This window comes from Meleagris gallopavo, chromosome 3 (genome assembly GCF_000146605.3).
Source record: "Meleagris gallopavo isolate NT-WF06-2002-E0010 breed Aviagen turkey brand Nicholas breeding stock chromosome 3, Turkey_5.1, whole genome shotgun sequence".
NCBI lineage: Eukaryota > Metazoa > Chordata > Aves > Galliformes > Phasianidae > Meleagris > Meleagris gallopavo.
The window spans coordinates 91,897,863-91,911,075 of record NC_015013.2 but is presented as its reverse complement, the minus strand read 5'-3'; the positions used below and the strand labels follow the sequence as shown (position 1 = coordinate 91,911,075).

The 13,213-nt window shown below is 38.2% G+C and overlaps 1 protein-coding gene across 1 annotated transcript; it reads left to right on the top strand.

The window, feature by feature from the left end:
• The first annotated feature begins 1,968 nt into the window (after window positions 1-1,968).
• Window positions 1,969-13,063, top strand: LOC104910472 (protein NDRG1-like). The gene is made up of 4 exons (XM_010709362.2): window positions 1,969-2,037; window positions 9,293-9,398; window positions 11,132-11,252; window positions 12,966-13,063. Exons 2-4 carry the CDS (start codon window positions 9,311-9,313, stop codon window positions 13,030-13,032), a joined length of 276 nt encoding a protein of 91 aa, XP_010707664.1. The 5' UTR covers window positions 1,969-2,037; window positions 9,293-9,310; the 3' UTR covers window positions 13,033-13,063.
• Window positions 13,064-13,213: the final 150 nt, after the last annotated feature.

Here is a 13,213-nt window from a genome sequence, read left to right as displayed (position 1 = left end):
TCCTGAATAGTTACAGTTCTGAGAGTTTATTTTGTAACAGTTCCAATTGGACAAACTCAAGTAGATCTATCTATTCCTATAGACTTCTCAGTGCAGAGTTTCAAACTTTGCTCTATCCTCTGCCTTTCATGGAGGAGCAGATATGCAGAGAGAGCCTTTACGTCACTCTTGGTAGTTGTGGGTCTAAAAGCATGACTGCCCCATCGTGTCTGCTCGGGTTGCCCTATGACTGCAGCATAAAACCATTTTCAGCCTTTTATTTTGTTTGCTTAACTCTGTTGTGCTTCTTTGCATTTGTTTTTGCACTATTTTTCTCCAAATCTCTTCCCACAGCATCTAGGGTCAGTGTCTATCTGACTCTGATTGATGGCGCTCCTATCCTGTTCATGTTCATTGCAAATAATTCACTGGAATATTCAAACAAACTTGCTGCTTTGTTTCTTGAATTAAGGCTAAGATTTTTCTTTCACTTTCCTCAGTGATTGTCATTCTTGACACATGGTGACATTTTCTTCTAGTTTTCTACACTGAGATTCCTCATTGCTTTATTTGCTACTTTCATTTTTTATTCTCTACCACTTTTTGTGTAAACACTTCAGGAAATTATTTCCACTTACAAATGTAATGAAATGTCTAGAGAAACTTTAAACACAGTTCCTGTGCCAAGGACATTGCATGAAAGCAGGGCTTTCAGGAACTAAGATCCCTTTCTAGTGGCAATGTTTTTCAGTAGCAGAAAAATGAAGAAGTTCTCTGGTTACTGAAACGTTTTTGCTTCAGAGTTCAGAAATGTCTTACACTGAAGAACTTCCTGGGTTTCTATAGCATGTAGATGAAAATTTGCTATATTGACAAGGAGCCTTGTGTGCTTTTATTCACAGTTGCCTTAATTTTTGTCAGTGTGCGGAAAGTAGCGGAGTTAATCTGGTTTGATCATCTGTTAGGCTATCCTTATCATAAATGGAGGAAGTTTTTTTTATAGTGTTTAGAGAAATTGGAAAAATGATTGCCTCAGAGGACATTCAGCATATGCTAGGGTTAGTGGTGGAGATTGGCACTGAGTGAGTGATGCTCTCTTAAGTCTAATCTTGGCTTACTGTGTACTAGGCTTCTTTCTATAGCCAATTCTTCATTCCTGAGTGATGATGAAGCCGTATTTCATACATTGTCCAGATGGTTGCTGTATCTACATACATCTTCAATCTATATACCACTTGGAAACATGAATGTTTGAAATTATTATGTTTAAAAGGTCATGAGTCCAATAGTACAGATCAAAAGATTGTCTAAGGTTAAAAACATAGTCTGTAAAGAGTGAAATTTAAATCTTGGACTCAGGCTGCTGTAAATTGACTTCCACAAATTCATCAGCTCTTCACATACCTGTTTGCATGCGCATCACACTCCTTAATTACCTAAAAATCACAGCTTTAGCGTTACATCATAATTGTGATTTGAACTGCAAAAGTCCATCCTCTAGATGGCATTACCCAAGACAGAGTTGTATTGCTTCTGTTGTCTTCTATCCTTCATTTACATGGGATTTTAGGACTGCATGATCTCCTTGTCAAGCTCCTAAACTTTGCATTTTATTTCTGTACTTCTCCCTCAAGCTTTGACTTTCTTGTCACACTGCAGTGTAACAAGTGCCAGCTCTTCCTACTGTGTGCATCTCCCTCAGTGTAACTGACTTCTTCCAAGTTTTGTAATAGCTAGCAACGTCTTAAAGATGTATCTTTCTTTGAGGTTATGGAGATGAGGAAGATGTCACCTAACTCTTCTTCTGATGTTAATGCAGGGGACGCAGAGGAGCTTGTCAGTAATAGCAATAGCTAGATGTAGGAGTGGACATTTAGACATTCAGCAATATTCAAGAAATGAAGGGAAAGAGCTCTCCACTGGAGAACCAGTGGGTCAGAACACATGTCTCAGTGCACATACAAGTGCAGAAGTTTTAACTGCAAAAGTTACCTGACTTAATATCCTATCATCTCTTCACAGGCTATCACTCGCCTCCTTCCAGACTTCGATGTTCAGGTCAGTGAAGCTATACTTCTGTTGTTTTTTTTTTTTTTCTTTAGTAAAAGGAAAAACAGAAATGGGATTAGAAATGAGTGACTCCTCATAAAAAATGCTGTAGTTGTGAGAAAGAGCCTGAATGGGGCTCTTACACTATTTTGTGAAGGGGACTGCAGGAGGTCTTTTCAATCTAAAGCAGGGAAAAAATCATCCAAAGAATGAGTTGCAAGAAGCTCTGTTTTTGCTAAAAGAAAGATTCTTCAGCTGTGGTAGCAAAATCAAAATGCACTCCTCCCACATGAACATGCAGTTTCCCCAATTAATTTCCTTTCATTAGCGGTGTGTGTGCATTTCCTCTGAGGAAATGTCCCTTTTGGTGTAACCCATTATGCCATTAAAAGTTTCCAAAATATTTGTGAAGCCTGGGAAGCAGGGAAAGGCAGTAAGCAATTGATTTTGTCTGTACGAAATGTGATGGCACTTTCCATATATTTATTTACACTCTGCACACAATTGTGCATGAAGTATACTGCCAAGTCCAATGGTGCCTTTCCATTTTTCTCATGTGTTGTGTGTTTGAAAGGTGACTTTATAATTTTCTTTCCTCCTCTTTTGAATTATTTTATCTTCATGTGCTGAGTTTTGTTCTTGATGGCTCTTAAGCTACAACTAAGGAAATTAGTGCTGGAGTCAGGTTGGGTTGGACAGGGAGAGAGAAAAGTGTGCACGTGCCTCAACAAAAAGAGTGAGTAGTGCATTCCCACTGCTGAAGACAAGGAGTACGAGTCAGAGACTGAGGCTTGCCAGGTGTCTTGTTTATATCAAGGATGTTTAATGAGAGAGGCAGATCATGAAGGAATAAGGGAAGCTATTGAGTTTTTTTTAGTCTCTTGTATGTGCAAATGGAGGTTCTTGAAAAATAATCCTGTTAAATTCTGCAACATCTTGCACTTTGTTTTCACTTCTTTATATTTTATTAAGTGCTTTACAAATTGGTTAGAAATCCAGCAGAAACACTGCTGTCACCTCCCTGGAAACCAAGGGAGGCAGTTATTATAAACAACTCACCCTCTTTCAGCAGCTCTTAATTTTTTAGCAAGAATGTAGTTCATATTAGTCCCACATCTTTCCCTTCATTCTTTCTAACGTTGAAATCCACTGCCTGAAGTCTTGATAGATGTAAGTTAAACTTCTCATCATCAGACTTTCTGCAGGCCAGTGCACAGCATGGGAGAAGCTTGTTGTTTGGGCCCAGATTGACCACTTGTTCTAAATAAATCTGAATCCCAGATTAAGTCTGTGAATAGGAATACTGCACCATTTGATTAAAAATCAAGAAGTGACCCATATTTTATTTCTATTCTTGGAATAAATTTGCTTGGCTTGTAAACAGTGTGTATATATAGGTTTTTAACTTGCAAGATCAAATTCTCTAAGCCATTTTGTTGGTTTTTTTCCCATGTTTTGGATTAACTGTCACTAATCCAGACCAGTGGTTCTTGTCATTTAACCCTGTTCTGCCATCTCTTTATTTTTTTAATGATGTTCCTTTCTTACACTCTAATCTTTGATTGTTCTAGTTCAAGAAAACAAAATGTGGGAAAACAACCTCAATCTCTTGTTTTAAGAGCTGCTGCTGGAAAGGAGACTTTGCTTTGGTGCTTAAAACCACAAGAACCCTACCTATGCATCTTCAAGTTCCTTTGTGGTTGATCTGTGAAGAAAGATGGTTTGAAGCTGTTTTGAGAACCTCAATGACTTAAGTTATTCAAGAGGTTCTGGAGGATCCAGGCCACTCAGAACTGACAATGAAGCTTACATGTGGCCTTAGTGAGTGACCTGTTCCATGAGTACTTGGGAGAAGGAGGCATCTAGCTAAGAAAGGATCCCAGGACTCAGCAGGACACTCCTTTAGTGCCCATGTGTCTGTATAGGGATGTGACAGTTCTCTATATCACTGTCCTTCTTTGCAGACAAGTTATGCAGTGTTCAGTTAATAACTTCATTTCTGTCACCAGTGAAAAGTAGTGGCTGCTGGAAAGAAGCAGGCTCTTACTTCACAGGCTATTTTTGACAAACTTTCCATTTTTGAAGTGACCCACTATATAGCAGAACATCATCCTCCAAATTACAAGATTTGTGCGTGGTTATTCTCTGGAGAAAAGCCCTAAATGGAGCTGGACTTGATGATCCTTATGGGTTCGTTCCAGCTTGGTATATCCAATGATTAAATGATTCTGTGAGTTACTGGGAGTTGGCCAAGACATGAGTTGAACTGAAGAACTGACGACTCTGAACTCCCACCACTCCGTACTGCCTATATTTCTGTCCATGGTGCATACCTGAAGATATAAGTTAAGTTATGCCTCCCAAGAAAGTGACTGTTCCTCGTCAAACCTGTTTTAGCACAGTTCAAGATAAGTTGGTGCAGGGCACTGTGCCCTGTGCTGCTTTATGTTGGCTGAATGCCCAATGTGCTTTTATTATATTTGCAGTTGAGTGCATTGGCCTATTCTTTTACCTGTTAACATTGGAGTTCGGGGAAAAACTGTCTCCCTGTTGCTGTATACATTCCTGGGGCTCTATACTTCAGAAATGAGCAGTCTGCCAGAACGCTGCTTTCTCAATAACAAAGGAAAGCTTTCTGAGCTGTGCAGAAGCTGTAGATGGCAGAGAAGAGCTTGTCCTGTGCAATTCAGGGCTCATGGCATGAAATTTTACAAGCATGCAGGAATCTCTCTCTTGCCTGGGAAGAGGGAATGAGCCACCATGGATGCAGTGGGAGACAAATCAGCATTATGGCTGATGGAGTGCATTTCCCATTGGGGCCTTTGCAGTTCGTTAGATGAGGGTTCCATTTTAGGTCTATGAAGGATAGGGTAGGAGACAGTTGAACGTTAGTGCTTTTGCAGAGCATTGTCACTCAGTGCTGTCTGGACTAGGAAGAATACTCAGGGAAGAAATGTCACAGTCATCAGCTTCAGTCCCGTACCAAAGTTTTTGTTATTTATGTAACAGGTACACATAGAAGCAAGTTGAAAAATATTGTGAATTCCACCTTAGCAGAATCAGTTGTTTTACATCTAAAGTCCATGATACTTTAAGCGCTCAGATCACAACCTGAACTGGGGAAGTGTAGTACTGCTTATTTCAAAAAGATGTCCCAATAAAAAGAAAAAAAAAAGATGAAAAAGAAGGAAAAGTGAAAGGGAAAAAAGTGGGCATTGGGTTTTTAGCGTAACAGAGGATGAATTGAAATAATTATTTTAGTGTAGAAGAAGATAAGGAAAAAATAAATGAAGTAGGGTAAGGAGGATTTGAAACATAACATTGTAATACTATATTAATAGCTCAAATGCTTTTCATCTGCAACATATGAAGGAAAAAAGTGAAAAATAGCATAAGCAGGTACTAGTATATTAAATTTCTTAAGTAATATGTACTTAAAATACACTTAAAAGAGGTCTGAAGATTTTCCCTCAATTCTGAGATAAGGTATGAGAGATGTATTTAATTAGTGTGATATAATATAAATTAAATAAAAGCATGAGACAACAACTGGGAACCAAATATATCTGAAAGCCTTAAAATAATCTTGGTGGAAGATAATATTTTACTTAGAATACAAAATGCATTGTTTTTTGCAAAGTGGGCAATGTCTGTGTGGTTTTCCCTTTTAGACGGCAAAGATGGTTTGGTTGCATACTCAGAAAAAAAACAAAACAAACAAATAAAAAAACCAACAAACTTGTTCATAGACATGTTGTTCATTCTATGTGTTTATCTACCGGGATAGAGAGAGGAAGGAGTAAAAGACTCTCCTGTTACTGTGTTGCCACCCTCTTATAGACCCATAACACCATGTCAAAAATGTCAATTTGACCCAAAGAAAAAGAAAATCTGCCATACAAGAGAACAACTCCCTTTAAACCCAGATAGTCTGTCTTAAATTGCATGTATTGTAGGTATTTTTGTGTGTATTTTAGAGCACTAAAGAAAAACTGCACCTCTGTTAAAGTGAGATGTGAACAGATGGCATGCTTGTCTTTATCCTTCTATCGGATTAGTGTACCTTGGATGTTTTTCTAAGATAGTGTTTTAATACAAATCAGTTGGTTGAAGAGCCTCTTACTACAATGTTGACGTTGATTGGGGTGTGCTGCCATCTGTTTTCAGTGCTCTGCTTTTTGAAAACATCCATGCCGACATCACGTAGACAAATCTCTTGATCTTTAATAGGATCACTAGGGATGTTGAGTTTTTGGCTTGGCATCACTAAAGAAACAAGTTTAAATTGTTTTTTAGGAGAAAATTTGGGGCATTTTTCATTAAGAATTAACACTAATGGAGAACAGTGCAACACTATTAGTATTGTATCGCAAGAGCCTTACTGTGAAGATAATGAGGAATTAAACTAATAGTTAAACTGATGGTGACTTTTGCCGGTAATTAGATGTGTGGTCTCCCATCACCTCTGAACTATTTTTAGTTGACACTGAGTTTGAACTAGACTCGGGATTTCGGTTAAGAATAACTATCAGTGGAGGTCAGTGTGGTGGGCAGGTTCAAGTGTCTGGCTTTGTCACAAACAGATATTTTCTGTCCTGCACAACGGATAAAGAACCTAAGGCTTGAAAGGTGGTCTCTCATAAGAAAGAGTTCTGGGCTCTTAAGAGCTGTTGTTGAGAAGGTCTAGCAATAAAACCTGATAATAGAGAATGCTGTTGTTCTCTAACTGAAAAGGAGATTATCTTTCACATGAATGTGTGTTACTCATTACTGGTGCTAAAATTCCCAGCCTATCAATTCTTATGCTCTCTATTGAGAATAATCTAAATGCAGAAGGAAGGCAGAATGTGGAAAATATTAATTACTACTGTTGTTAAGTTCTATCTATTACTATTACAAATCTCTCCTTTGTATAATTAAATAATGAATATACTTACAATACTCTACTTTTGCCAAAAATGAAACTTAATTTTCAGGTGAGTGAAATTGAAACATTTTAGACTAAGTGTTGCTTATGAACTTTTGAAAATACCAGACTTTTAACACTTAAAGTCAGACATTGTTGCGTTGCTGTACAGAATCATTCTCATTTACATGAAGTTTTTAATTTATTTTTGTTCTTCATGGAAGCTTTACTCCTGCCTTATAGTAAACAACTTGCTCCTAATTTTATGTAGAACAGGTTTGGAGTGGTTCAGCACCTCAAATTAATCTATATTTACCAAAGCCGAATTGAAACATCACCAGAAAATACTATGCTAATCACCAGATCCCAGGTTTGAAATTTGGCATTTGTACATTGTGTGACAGAGTTCATCTTTGATGTCTGAGCTCTACATAATAAGCACTTCTCCTGGTCAAACCTGACTCAAATCCTATTTAAGAATGACGTCCTCCTGAGTTAGTCTGTTCTGGGTTTTCCGGCTGGGCACTGTGGGTGTCATAAGCCTATGCAGAAAAGCAGCCTCTCCATATAACCCAGTTTCCTACTTGGGGAAAGTAGGAACCAGTTCCTGTCCTCTCTCTGCTTGCTGGACTTATCACCCTGTTTTGCCTAAAGATGGTACTGGATGTGGAAGACACAGCATACCTGCTAAATAATGCAGTGAGTATGCAGAGGAATTAACCTCTGGGGAACCAGCTAAGGGAAACAGAAAAGCTTAACAGTGGTGTTTCAGTGTAGTGTATTTCAGACAGCAGAGAGACTCTCCTGGTATTTGAGTGCAGGGGGTGGTCTTGATTTGTTGGTGTGATCATAGCTGATGTAAATTGCAAGGAAAATAGGTGAAATGTGGAACAGTGCTGCTTAGCATCCTTATGTTCAACAAAACGCATAGTAAATTTGACATATGAAATTACTGAGCCATTATTTAGATTGAATTATTTCATGAGATCTCAGAAGCTTCTGGATTCTACTCTGAAAAAGGTTTCTGCTGGAGCTGTACGCTCCTAATTTCTACAGCATAATTTGTAGTAGGTTTAATTTAATTTAACTTGGATTTTGTCTCTGGGCATTGTTGCAAAGAGTAAATAAAGCTAGGCAGGAGCAGTATGCTGTACTGAATGACATGGATGTCTGTATCCTATGCAGAAAATATTCTTATGAAATATTAAAGCTGGTCACTAACTGCATACTGCTTTGATTCCATGAGAGTAACTGTAGATAGAAAATAACTGTTGTTCTGTAATTCCCCTTACATACATTGTCAGGCTAACAAATTGTTTATGTCTATCTTAAGTGCAAGTGTGAAAGAAACAAAAACTGTTCCATATGTTGAGGACATTGGTGTAAACTAAGTTTCATTTATCCAATATAGACATCTAGCAAATGAGATGGTAATGAAGGGGTCTCTGATTTGATAACAAAGGTGTTTTAAACTCATTATATAGTACAAAATCCAGTCATGTCAGATAATAGCAATGGGCTGCTAAGGCTGTTTCTGTGATAATCACCACAGCATTGTTGTAGCCACATTACTCTCTTGCAAACTTCATTCAGTTGAGTTTGTGCTTAGATTTAAGCAATAGCAATCCATAAAGCTAACATGTAGCTGCCATATTTACTGCAGAAAGTTGCTCTAATCACAAGGTCCTGCAGTGTGATAAGTCTTTATGGTGAATACAAGCTATTTAATGGAGTGCTTTTTAGGGGAATATTAGTTATTTGCTCAGTTATGATCATTTTCCTAGAAAACAGAAGTGTTTTGGAAACTGGCACCATTGCAAATGCTGCTGGCCATGCTTGTGAGCCATTAGGCATCGTTATTTTAGGCATCTTTGCCCCAAACTACATTTTTAATTTTTTTTTCACCTTCAACTTTATTTCCCACTTCTTTTTTTAGTCTATCCCTTCCTTTTTTTGTTTGTTTTATTTTCTCCTTTCCTTCCTTTTTTTAGTTTTAGTTTTGTCTCTCCTTTTTGTTTCTTTTTAAAGTTCTTTTTTTTTTTTATTTTTTTTTAACTCTGACTGTTGTGGTCAAAAACCATTTCCTCAGCATCTAGTTAGAGCTAGCAGCTTGAGTGCTTCTGTCATTGGCTGTCAACAGCAATCGATGACAGCTGTGTGTAATACATTAGCAAAGAGCCTGCACCATGGGGAGGCTTGGAATGTGTTTGCATGGGAGTTGCAGAGGTCCTGAGGCCAGAGAGGCTGTGGACAGCCCTGAGATAGGGCAGGAGCTGTGTTCGTTTTCATGGCTGCCAACACTGTGGTGTTAAGTAGAGTCCTTCTACAATCTGACAGTTTCATCTTGTTCTTTGTCAGGAGCAAGATGTGGAGACCATGCATGGCATGGTCCATGTCACCATGTGTGGGACACCCAGAGGGAACAGACCTGCTATCCTCACGTACCACGACATTGGGTTGAATCGTAAGTAGGCTTTATATCTTATTGCATAGTGATGGCCTGGTTGGTTAGCGTTATAGCTGTAGTCAAGAGTGTGGGATCTGTGATGGTTAGGAAATGTTTCCCAGGTCCTCACACACTTGTATCTACTGCATCCTCATAGAAGGTCCCAGCCTTTGTGCCTAGCCTAATTCTTCTCTTATGGCAAGTTTAACTCTCACGTTTACCTGCTCCTAAAGGAAGTAATTGGAATTTTTCACTTAAATGGGCAAAAAAAGGATGTCCTGGTAGCTTGTAATGAGTATGTCTAAATGCTGTAAAAACATCTGTAGAGGAAGGCTGAGGCTTTGTTGAAAGCAGTATTGACCAGAACGCTGCTGTTGCTTTGGCTTGTAGGTTCCTGTCTGAAACCAGTATTACACTTCTGTGGGTTTGTATGAATAGTGTGCCAAATCTGAATGATTAAATGAAAGCTGGCGTTATATTAAGAAAGCGACTTTGACAAGTGCCTTCTGTCTTATCTGTCATATTCAAGAATATAATGAGCTAGATGTCCAGATCTGTTGGTCCGTTTTTCTCACTAGTACTCTGATTGACACCATTTGCTGTTTGTTAGAAAGCTATCAGTTTTAAAAGTAAAAACAGCTGCAAATCTTTAATGTCTGGCTTTTGGGGGAGTGGCAGCAGTGATATTACTCAGAATTAAAAAAAAAAAACTACTTTTTTACCTGTTTTTAGTAGCACTGCCTTATTTTATTTTGAGTTGTTAGTGGATCAGGGCAGAGCTTAATCAGGGTCTCATTTTTGAATAAAACTTTCTTTCTAGTGATAAAAAAATTATGATGAATAAGCTTTCCTTTTAAAAGAGAAGGGAGAATGCTTTATGCCTATCTTGCATATTCTTCTAAAGTTGGATCTTAGCTGAAAATATTCTGTATTCTCTAGTGATCTTTTTTGCATGTTGTGCAGTAAGAGGACACTCAGAAACACACACAGATGTTGAGTCATTTTCTGCGCATATCAGAGGTGGTGCTACAGAATTCCTGCTTTCCACTCCAAGAGGAGAACATGCTAACCTTCTCCCCACACTAATATTTGTTCAATATCAGAAATCAAATCTTCTCAGAGCTGGGAGCCTGCAGCATTCAGTATCCCAAAAGGACGTTTTTGTCTTGAATTGCCTGCTGTGAGTGACACAAATGTAATGTCTTTATCTTGTGATACTTGGGCAGAAACACAAGTCACGATCTCAGAGCTGGATACCTTTTGCTCCATCTGTTTTGAAATAATCCAAAGAAAAATGGCTGGACAAGCAAATGGATAATTTTACCTAAGCCAAAACTCAGTATGAATTTTCCTGATGACAGTTTATGACTATTTTACTTTTGCATAAGGAACATTTTCTTGATTTTTTTTTTTGTTTTTTTTGTTTTTTGTTTTTTGTTTTTTGTTTACCAAACCAGTATTTCTGGGAAGGACTAGAATAATGTGAATAAATGAGGAGAGAGCTTTTCATTTTTTTGCTTCAGGGAGTTAATACAAGTTTGTACAAAGCACACGTTGCTTTGTAGCAGGTCTTCCCTATTCTACCTTAGAAATAACGGATTGTCACTTTTTCTGAGCTGATGGAATTAATCTGCAGTCCAGGTTTCAGCAGAGGTAACATTAATAAACAACTGATTTTATTAGAGATGCAGATTTACTAATGAATAGACCATTTAATCTCAGCAAAATTATTTCATGTTTTCATTTTCAAGACAAAACTTGCTTCAATCCTCTCTTCAACTTTGAGGATATGCAGGAGATCACCCAGCACTTTGCAGTTTGCCACGTGGATGCACCTGGTCAGCAGGATGGGGCACCATCTTTCCAAGCTGGGTGAGTTATGATAAAAACAGCCTCTGCTTTCAGAGTTATCTTTTGTCAGGAAAAAGAGCTTTTATCTGCAATTCAACTGAAGAGCAATTGCAGAAAGAAAAGTAACATTCCTTTGAATGCTGACAATTTCTATTTAAGTTTCCAGAGCTCTGTTGAGTTTTGTCAGTTCACAGTAAACTTCAGGGCTGTAACTATGTGTTTTATTGCCAATAATCACACTGCTTGTAAAGCAGTTACTCGACACATGTTTACATCTGCCAGTTTAAGTACTGGGCTGCCTTGTTTTGTAATGACATCCTGCATACAAAAAATGAAGTTATTACTATAAACAACACAGTCATTCGCCACTGTATCACCTCTTTCCTAAGTCTAAAGCTTCTAGGAAATGTCTGTGTGGTAATTGTTGATAAATAGATATAGTAAGCTTCCTGGAAATTTAAACTAGTTGTACAGTAACAAAGTGATGTAACCCATGGGATATCATTAATTACTGCATGCTCTTGACCATGTAACATATATGATATTGTAACTCTTGGAAACTTGTGAGTTTTGAGTACTGTCTTTGCCAAAATGCTTGACCCATTTAGTGAAATGAGATGGGTTTGCCTGAAGATGCCCCTAGGAGGAGAGTCAGCTTGGTTGAGAAAGAGAATAGCTGACATCAATGAGGTGGGGGACAAGTCAAGAGACAGTTGTTCTGTAAGAATTGGGTATTAAGGAGCTTGTGCATACCTTATTGCGTGAGCCATACCTTCTTAAATTTTAAGCTGGTCTGGCTGAGGAGGTCATCATGGGCTGTGTTCTGAGCAGAGTTAAATGCAATGGCCCAGTTGTCTACTCAAGCAGGTGACAAAGCTATTTCAGTCACTTCAGTTTGTGTTTGTTTGAATCAAAAGCTTTTAAGTGTCTTAACCTTCATGTCCTAAACAGGCATTAACATGTCTGAGTTGTCAACTGCACAACTGTCGTGGTCTCTGCTAGTAAAGACCACTGCTTAAAATCATGGTGATGGCAGCAGAAGAAGCTGAACTAGGTTCTCCAGCTTTTAAGGGTGGACATTTTTCCATTTGCTGCTCAGTAGAGATTTTGTTAAAAAATTTCTCCTTTCAGAATTCTATTGTCACTCAGAAGCAGAAGCAGAACAGAAGCATTAAAATAGATCTGTCAAACTCCTTCAGCAGCTTCACAGCCTTTCTTTTGGCTTCAATTTCTCCATCAGTATTAATAGAAAGGGTTTTTTTTCATTTTATTGCTGTAGAAATGTACATCCTTGAAAACACACAGGTAAATATTTGCCAAAGATCTAGATCACACTGCAGTAGTCTGATTCTGTGACATGAGGGAACCTTTTTGTGGTGAACCAGAAGTATAAATGTGGTGAATGTGGTTGGAAACTCACCTCTGAAGTTCAAATATTTTATAGGTTTTAAGTGTTGACTTGCTTTTTGGAAGAGATTTGCTGTGCTCTATTTGGATCTCAGCTGGAGCAGAGATCTTTCCTGTAACTCACATAAAGTACCATATTGAGTATGTTCATACTCTTGTGAAATCACTTAATTATACTTGCTCCTGATTTAAATTCAGTTCATGCTGACTGTGACCTGGCAATGGACACATTTGTTATTTAATCTGCAGTGACCACCTTTTCCCTAAATACAGCAGCCTATTCTACTGAACGTGGCATAGGAACTCACAGACATGTATTTGTTGTAGGTACATATATCCTTCCATGGATCAGCTGGCTGAAATGCTTCCTGGAATCTTGAAACAGTTTGGGTGAGCAGGATTTTTGACTTATTTTCCTCATTTATTGTCTCTGTGTGGCACACCAAAAAGCATCTGTGCTGCCCCAAATCTTCACACAGGCTACTTGACATTTTCCTAGAGCTATAGTTGTTGTTTTTTAACTCCTCCATTATAGTTGGCTGCATTTTAACTTTGATTCTGAAAGAGCTCATTTG

What these genes read in the sequence shown, in the direction of transcription:
- LOC104910472 (XM_010709362.2), top strand. Translation starts at nt 9,311, where the DNA reads ATGCATGGCATGGTCCATGTCACCATGTGTGGGACACCCAGAGGGAAC. An exon ending in CCACGACATTGGGTTGAATC is followed by an intron (nt 9,399 to 11,131) that starts GTAAGTAGGCTT and finishes TTCATTTTCAAG; the next exon opens with ACAAAACTTGCTTCAATCCT. An exon ending in GCACCATCTTTCCAAGCTGG is followed by an intron (nt 11,253 to 12,965) that starts GTGAGTTATGAT and finishes TATTTGTTGTAG; the next exon opens with GTACATATATCCTTCCATGG.